This window comes from Phyllobates terribilis, unplaced genomic scaffold (genome assembly GCF_046119375.1).
Source record: "Phyllobates terribilis strain yellow unplaced genomic scaffold, ASM4611937v1 Scaffold_7__3_contigs__length_470593459, whole genome shotgun sequence".
NCBI classification, from domain to species: domain Eukaryota; kingdom Metazoa; phylum Chordata; class Amphibia; order Anura; family Dendrobatidae; genus Phyllobates; species Phyllobates terribilis.
The window spans coordinates 274,400,679-274,408,954 of NW_027362767.1; the positions used below are offsets into that span (position 1 = coordinate 274,400,679).

The 8,276-nt window shown below is 51.8% G+C and overlaps 1 protein-coding gene across 4 annotated transcripts in view; it reads left to right on the forward strand.

The window, feature by feature from the left end:
- The window catches only part of CNTRL (centriolin), a 103,009-nt gene extending 94,925 nt beyond the window's left edge, over positions 1–8,084 (forward strand). For 3 of the 4 annotated variants that reach the window (XM_073640815.1, XM_073640816.1, XM_073640817.1), the window contains exons 28-43: positions 21–161; positions 265–391; positions 476–640; positions 1,194–1,353; positions 1,470–1,585; positions 1,713–1,930; positions 3,017–3,174; positions 3,251–3,324; positions 3,440–3,607; positions 3,871–4,096; positions 5,211–5,407; positions 5,587–5,727; positions 6,780–7,034; positions 7,169–7,231; positions 7,454–7,639; positions 7,892–8,084. In XM_073640815.1, coding sequence (XP_073496916.1) covers positions 21–161; positions 265–391; positions 476–640; positions 1,194–1,353; positions 1,470–1,585; positions 1,713–1,930; positions 3,017–3,174; positions 3,251–3,324; positions 3,440–3,607; positions 3,871–4,096; positions 5,211–5,407; positions 5,587–5,727; positions 6,780–7,034; positions 7,169–7,231; positions 7,454–7,639; positions 7,892–7,939 — 2,443 coding nt within the window. In that variant the 3' untranslated portion in view covers positions 7,940–8,084. The remainder of the gene's footprint in view (positions 1–20; positions 162–264; positions 392–475; positions 641–1,193; positions 1,354–1,469; positions 1,586–1,712; positions 1,931–3,016; positions 3,175–3,250; positions 3,325–3,439; positions 3,608–3,870; positions 4,097–5,210; positions 5,408–5,586; positions 5,728–6,779; positions 7,035–7,168; positions 7,232–7,453; positions 7,640–7,891) is intronic. The other variant, XM_073640818.1, reaches the window with a different exon arrangement.
- Positions 8,085–8,276: the final 192 nt, after the last annotated feature.

Genomic DNA, 8,276 nt, shown 5'->3' on the forward strand with positions numbered 1-8,276 from the left:
ATGACATGTGATGTTCATAGGATGCTGCAGACCAATGCCCGGGATCTAGAGCAGCACAGAACCACTCAGGAGGCCGTCCTGCAGGGGATAAACAGCATCGTGGCCGCCAAAGACGCAGAGTTCCAGTCCCTAAACAGCAAAATGGAAGTCATGACAGAAAGGTGAGAGGTGCCCGCTCCCCCACCCTCTAGGTCCATACCTCTGCGAGGTCCCAGCTCCATCCGGGGCATTTCTCATCCTTCTTAATTTTGTTGGATGTTTCAGTCTTCAAAAACTGCAGAAAGAAATCCGAGCTGCCGAGGGTAAGGAAGAGGAAAATGACCAGATGCTGAGAGAAGCCGAGAACCTTGTGGTGGAGAAGCGAAGCATCCTGGAACAGCTTCACTGCCAGGTAAGTCGCCCGTTCTGCACAAAGCCCCTGGTCTGTGGTGGCATCAGGGATGACCCGCACATCATGTCTGCCTGTGACCCACAGATATCCGCACAGCAGGAGGAGGCAGCGCAGTTGGACAGGATCCTGGGCCACAAGAAGCAGGAGCTTCATCTACTGCAAAGTCACATCCACCAGAAGAAGGTGGACCTGAAGGTCGTCCTGCGGGATGGAGAGCTGGAAGTGGCAGAGAGGAGACGGGAGATAGCGGTACGCAGTGTCACCTCCGACATTGGGGGGTAAATTAAGTAATCGTAATGATCCCCGCTCACTGACTATCCTCTGACCACACTGACCACCTGAGAGGAGACGGGAGATATCCGTCCCTGACCCCAGCCACGTCAGAGGTGACGCCCCATACCGCTAAGTGGTGATACCTGACTTTTCTGACCACGCCGATGATCTGAGAGGAGACTGTAGGTAGAGGTATGGGGTATCACCTCCAACATGGGGGGGTGGGTAAATAAGCAATAGAGATGAGCCCTGGCTCTATGACTATCCTCTGACCACCTGAATGATAAATGGTGACTTTAACACTTATGACTGTGACGTCGCTGTGGATGAGGTGACCAGTGATTACTTGTCTCTGTAAGGAATAGTGGTTGAAGGCCCTGTAAGGTTGGACCTGGAGACCTCAGATGTTTGTGTCCTGCTGCCAGTGATCTACTAAGTCCAAGATCAGACGCTGTGTACTGACACCGTCCTACAGATTCATCCTGATTATCAGACTTTTCCCAATTCTTTCTTATTTTAATTTTTACAGGAGGTGAAATCCTTCTTAGAAGAGTTAAGTGTCCAGAAAGGAGACCTGAGTGCTCAGCTGAATGAGAAGAAGTCACAGCTCTCGGCCCTGAGACAGGAGATCCTGGAGGAAGGAGACCACCTGCAGGAGACCATCTCAGAGATCCACAGACAGAAGTCTGGTGAGCTGCCAGCCGGAGCCGTGTGTTGTCTGCATGCCCTATGTGTGACGTCTCCGGCTCCACTATCAGCCCAGTGACAGCATAGACCTGTCCTATGCCTTCTCTGATATTCTCAGAGCTGAAGCTTGTCCTGGAGATGCAGCAGCTGGAGAATAACGAACTTCAGGGGCTGAGGCTACAGCATGAGCAGAAGATCAGTGACCTGGAGAAGACGCAGGTCCTGCTGCTGCAGGTGAGATATCCAGCTTGTGACCACAGCTCTGGGGGCGGCTTGGTCGTCAGGATCAGCATGTATTCCGTGTATTTGGGGAGCTCATAGTGTGGATACACAAGGAGTGAAGTGAGAGCTCTGCCCTCAGGGAAAGCTGGAGCTGGAGAACCTGCAGCGGACATTGCAGCGAGTCCACGGGGAGGTGGAGCGGCAGCGGCAACTTCTGGAGAAGGATCACCAGGAGATTGAGCTCCTCATGGCACAGATGCACACGCTGCAGGAGAAGATGGATGTCCTGAACACCCAGAAGGAAAACCTAGAAAAAAGCAACCAGGAGCTGGAGCGCAGACTTGGCCAGAGCAAAAAGTAAGTGTCATAATATCTCATCACCACTGGGGGCATCCGGGCTCCTCCAGCAGAACAGTCACCATAACGTCATAAAGCATCTGCCCAGAAGGGAAGGCTGCACAGAGTTCTCCCTACTAGAGATCTGTGAGGCTGCGGCCTGCAGCGAGAGGTGTGGGGTAAGCAACCAGGTGCAGAGAAGGAGGGGCCAGGTAGTGGGTGCAGGCTGGGGTGGAGTTAAGGGAGGGGCCTGCTAGCAGGTATAAGATGTATTGCATGCAGGGGTGGGGCTAGTGGGTGCAGGATGTACTGCAGGGGAGGGGCCAACTAGTGGGTGCAGGAAGTATTACAGGCAGGGGAGGGGCCAGCTAGCGGGTACAGGATGTACTGCAGGCAGGGGTGGAGGATGGAGTCAGGGGAGGGGCCAGCTCGTGGGTGCAGGATGTATTGCAGGCAGAGGAGGGGCTAGCTAGCGGGTACAAGATGTACTGCAGGCAGGGGTGGAGTCAGGGGAGTGGCCAGCTCGTGGGTGCAGGATGTATTGCAGGCAGGGGAGTGGCCAGCTAGCGGGTACAAGATGTACTGCAGGCAGGGGTGGAGTCAGGGGAGGGGCCAGCTCGTGGGTGCAGGATGTATTGCAGGCAGAGGAGGGGCTAGCTAGCGGGTACAAGATGTACTGCAGGCAGGGGTGGAGTCAGGGGAGTGGCCAGCTCGTGGGTGCAGGATGTATTGCAGGCAGGGGAGTGGCCAGCTAGCGGGTACAAGATGTACTGCAGGCAGGGGTGGAGTCAGGGGAGGGGCCAGCTCGTGGGTGCAGGATGTATTGCAGGCAGGGGAGTGGCCAGCTAGCGGGTACAAGATGTACTGCAGGCAGGGGTGGTGTCAGGGGAGGGGCCAGCTCATGGGTGCAGGATGTATTGCCGGCAGGGGAGGGGCCAGACATTATGTACTTCCCCCTACAGGGGGGGCAAACATTGGGTTCTCCAGTCTTGGTAACCATGGCCAGTTGATGCCTGCTGCCCTCCTCTTTACCCCTTGCCGTTTCTTTCCCGTTCGTGTCATTAGACTGATTCTCACTTTTATGATTTCGGTGATTTTCTACATCAGAGCATTGTCAGACATGGAGGAGAGTGACAGGACAGCGAGCGCAGCTCTGGAGAGACTGGAGGCCGAGATCAGGAGCCAGCAGGACGAGCTGAGTCATCTGAGCAAGCGGAAGCAAATATCAAAGCAGGAAACTGCGAACGCTGAACAAGTGCTGGAAGGTGGGACAGGATGGATATCTGATGTGTGAGACACTAAATGCTGCTCCTCTGTAACATGTTCGCCATCTTCTCACAGATACCACCGCGGAGCTGAACTGTCTGACAGCTGAACTTGCGGATGTGAAGGAGCAGTTGAGGCTGCTGGAGCAGGTACAACGATGGATCCGGACTGGATGCCTCCTGCTGTGGAGGGCGAGGTGACAAACACCAGAGGGGACCATCGCTCAGGACCGTGCAGGCTCCATTTTCTTTTGCTTTGTCATAGGATGTAATCAGCACCACCAAGCATCGAGACAACATGTTACAGGAAAAGTCTGCTCTGCAGGAGGATGTTACAGCCGCTGCAGGGAGGCACAGACTGCTGCAGGAGAAGGAGAGGACGACGGACGAGCGCCTGCGGCAGCTGCACCGATCTGTGGAGGAGAAGGACATGGTGAGGACACAAGACTGATATATGGTCTGATGGGTGTAGTACTCCTGTACAGGGGATAGGATGTGGGACTGATAATATGGTATGATGGGGATAGTACTCCTGTGTGGGGGATAGGATGTGGGACTGACGTGTGGTCTGATGGGGTTACTACTCCTGAGGGTTTCTGGTGCTCCTGGTGGGCAGGGGAGGGGGGGATCTGTTGTCTCATTCCTTATAATTTGTGAATTTTCTGTTTGTTTGATTTATTTATTTATTTTTCACAGCATTTGAAGCAAATTTTGACCGAGATTGAGGGTCGGGACGGTGAGCTCAGAGAGGCAGCTGCAAGACTAGAGAATGACAGGCAGAACTACAAGAGGGAAGTGTCCGACCAGCAAAACGCCCTGGACATGATGGCCCAAAGAATCAGTGCCCAAGAGGAGCGTGCCCTGAAGCTGCAGCAGGAGGAGCGGTGGGGCGCTGCGCTGGAGGAGTCTCTGCACGCTGCCAGTAATTACATTTATGAAGATGCCTGCAAAATCAAGAGCTGTGTAATTCTAACCCCTTCACGACATACAACATATAACATAAATGTATGTCATATCTTTGCCTTTGATGCGGGCATGCACGCCAAGCCCACATCTTTCCTGGCACATGATGGATGATTTAATCAGCCATCATGTGCCTTTAACATATATAATATAAAGTAAATTAATCCAATCAGTAAACGGCGTAACGAGAAAAAAAATAAAATGCCACAATTAAGTTGTTTTTTTTTTTTTTTTTTTTTTTGTTTCACTGCAACATTGCAGTAAGAGGCAATCAAAAGATTGTATGTACCCCAAAATGGTATCCGTTAAAACGTCTGCTGGGAGCACAAAAAATAATCCCTCACCCGGCCCCAGATCCCGAAAAATGGATATGCTACGGGTCTCAGAAAATGGTGATAAAAGCCAAGTGTACACATTTGGTATCTGCGTACTTGTACTGACCTGGAGAATCATATTGCCAGGTCTGTTTTACTGTATAGTGAACATGGTAAATAGCTAAAAAATAAATTGTGAAACTGCACTTTTTTTGCAATTTCAACGCACTTGGAATTTTTTTCCCCAATATCCAGTGCATCACATGACAAAATGAATTGTCACTGAAAAGTACAACTCATCCCACAAAAAAACAAGCTTTGGGGAGAAGGGGAGGAAAAAAAACAGAAAATTGCCCGGGGATGAAGGGGTTAAGAAATCCTCTCTGCACCCTGCGGAGTCCAGCGTTGTCCTCTCTGCACACTGCTCATAGGCGTCTGTTCCTGGTGATTCCTGAGGGTCTGCAGCTTCATCGGAGGCTTCCACATTGTGGTGAGGACAGACGGCGCCATATTCTCCTGCTGCCACTTACCCCCCTGGATGCAGCCTGGATTTTCCCATCATGTTCTGTGCGGCAGCCAGGTGGGTACAATCACCTGTCAGGAGATGGGGTGTACATGGCCCGCAACAGGCACAGTGCCCCTCGCTGTAAGTACTGCAGGGAAATAATACACTAAATCTTGTGACTGTACACAGATGATGGGAGTTGGAGTTGTCCTTTTCCTGTATTTGCCCTTTATTTCTGTCACTTCTTTTTCCAGGACGTCTCCTGTCAGAGCAGGAAGAAAAGCTGCAGGACAAATGCAACGAGGCGGCAGCTCTGCAGAAAGAGCTGGAGACGTACAGAAGTGACCTGAGCCGGATACAGGACGAGGCGACGTCAGCAAGAAGGAGAGACGAGAAGAGAATCCTCACATTGAAGGAAACCATCACAAAGCAGCAGGAGGAGCGGGCTGAGGTGCGGCATTGTATGTATAAGTCACATCTGCGAGAGCGAGTGCTTCCACAGACCCTGCAGGCTGATGACTGGATGCTGGGAGTTGTAATAGCGATGAAGCTGCTGCTCCTCTCCTGCCCCAGGAGGAGGTGGTCGCAGGTCCAGCAGTCATCATTCACTGCGATGTCTGTTGCTTTCAGGAACTGAGAAGAGAGAACAGCGGATTAAAGAAGCAGCTGACGTTGGTGGAACAAGCCGCGTACGACAACCACGAGCGAGCCAAGCGTCTGCTGAAGGAGATGGCGCTGCTGCAGGCGGAGCACAGCGTGCTGCAGAGACAGGTGAGCGCCATTGACCACTGCACGTGTGAAGTCTGCAGCCGCTGAGCAAAGACAACATCGCCTGACCGTTTGCTTGTATAGCGCTATCATATTCCACAGTAATGTCCAGACATCATCTCTGCCATAATGACCTGTGCCACATTCAGGGTGGTTGGAAGGTTCATCAGTCGGCCATATTAAATCCCAACTGTATGGTACAAGAGTCGCCATCAGGGGCATCACACCAACACCTGCAGGGACTGTCCATGAGGTGGGATGCTGGCTCCCCCAGGATTTCCTGCACTAATACACTGTGACAAACCCTCTCTTTTTTTCAGCATGGCTTTATTAAAGAGGAACCATCATTTTAATTATTATTTCATAAATCCAAAGAACACCTGAACATAAGAAAATGTGTAAAAAATCTCATTGGAGAAATCCTCTGCTTTCACGCTTGATTCAGGAGTAATCTCTGTATCCAGTGAGGACAGTTTCCCGTTACTGTGCTAGAGGGCGGTTGGTGCTTTTACAGTTCTATGGAGAAGTTTCTGCAGAACGTCTGGCTGCTGCCTGCTCCTCTCTCCGACAATCATTTGTCTCCATCAGAGAAACCTTTCTTTACTCTGGGTAAAACCTGTGCAGTCTGCAGTCAGTGAAGCCCAGAGGAGAAAGAAGTGGATGCTGAGAGTTATTACAGAGTTTCTGATTTTCACATGAACTGCATTCACACAGGTGAAGTTCACAGGCCGGCTGCCGTTCTCCATACCCAAACTCATCAGCTGCATAAGCCTATACCAGGCCGTCAGGGGTCCTGTGCCATCCGCTCTCGCACCGCCACACAAGGATGTAAGAAAGCAGCAAGCCGAGATCTTGAAATGAGGGAGCTATGGTGTTGCGTGCTCGCGGCCACTGCTTGGATGGCACAGGAGGGCGGAGGGAGGCTCTGTACTGATCTCCGATGTGTTAATACCACACACTTTTTTTTTGTACACCTGGCACCATGGTCTTCCTCAGAACACCTGAGGAGAAGGGGGAGCAGATGATGGGGATTGTAGGCTTTGTTTTTATTGCAGCTGAAAAGTCAGGAAGAACTGGACAAGCGGCAGCAGGAGGTCAATGAGGCCGTGAAAGAGTTAAAAGCCCAAGTGAAGCTGGAGATCCAGAGCAGCTTACAGGAGATCCAGTGCACTGCGGCCGATGAGCTCCTGGAGGATGTAGAGCCGGAGCCGGAGCTGGAGCACAGCCTGCGGGCTCAGCTGGACCGCCTGAAGGAGGAATACCCCTTCTCTACCAGCAAGTCCTCCCAGGAGAACCGGGGCACCATACTGGTGAGTGCAACTGAAGGGGGCATGAGTACCCCACCCCTCATGTCCTACATTGTTATGCATCAGTGTGTGCAGGGATCGGGAGGGTGATGTACGAGCTCCTGTGCCTTTTTGACCGTGCTGCCTCCTGCTCACAGGATGAACAATGGCGCGGAGAGGCCTCACGGGAAAAACTGCTGCAGCAGGAAGATCGGCTGAAGGTGACTATATACACCCCCCAAACCTCTGCGGTTATTAGTCTGTTTGGGATCTCACTTTACAACCAGTGCTGAGATGTTTACCCAGCAGACATCTGTTCTGAGGGATGCCCCAGCCATCATCAATGTTCAGTCAGTCTTAGTAAATCCCCCCCCCACGTTCTGTAGGAGACCCTGATTTTGGGATCCTGAACGCCCCGTGATGAGGTCATGTGCTCATTTTAGGCGCAGCTCCACCAGCGACTGTCCAAGCAAGCGGATGTGCTGAGCAGAGGACGGCAGCAGACAGAGGGCTCGCTGCACAGTCTGCGGAGACAGCTCACTGCACTGGACAACTTGGTCTGTTACGGAGCAGCGGATTCTCTGTTTCACTCTCACAATTCCTCAGGATTAAGGCAATCGCTGACCCAGGTGCGTGCTCTGACCCCATATGTCCTCATTAATGCACAGCGCAATGGAGGCCGCTACCAGGTGTTGTCAGCAATGCTAGTGGCCGGTCCATGGCTGCATGGGACTGGAATGTTCTTGTTGTAGGAGTTCCAAGCAAGATCCGATTATTAGCCCAGTGCATGGGTGCAGCATCAGCTGCTCCTGAGAATAGTAAATGGGTCTTGTTTTATAATGATCTTTTTTGGGGCTCAGTTAATGTTACTTCCGTTACAGGGGCCATCGCTGCAGGATTATACTCCGGATACGTTGGGGTCACCGTGATGTTCCAGCTGTTGCGGTGCCTTGAATTTCTACAAATAAATGATTTATAAGCTGTCTAGTCCCATCACCTCAGGAACTGCCGGCACTTATACATTGGTGTTCACGGTCAGCGGAGCTGTGGTGTCCAGGTGGGGGCCTGACAGCGTACAGATTTCTACAGATTTATTTTGTGACTTGTAAATTAATCATTTTTGTATCTTGAATTTCTACAAATAAATGATTTATAAGCTGCCTTGTCCCATCACCTCAAGAACTGCCAGCACTTATAAACCGTCCCGGCTGCAGCACGCTGCATGCGCACACTAAGCTCTGCCTCATCCTCCCGCCGGTCACATTA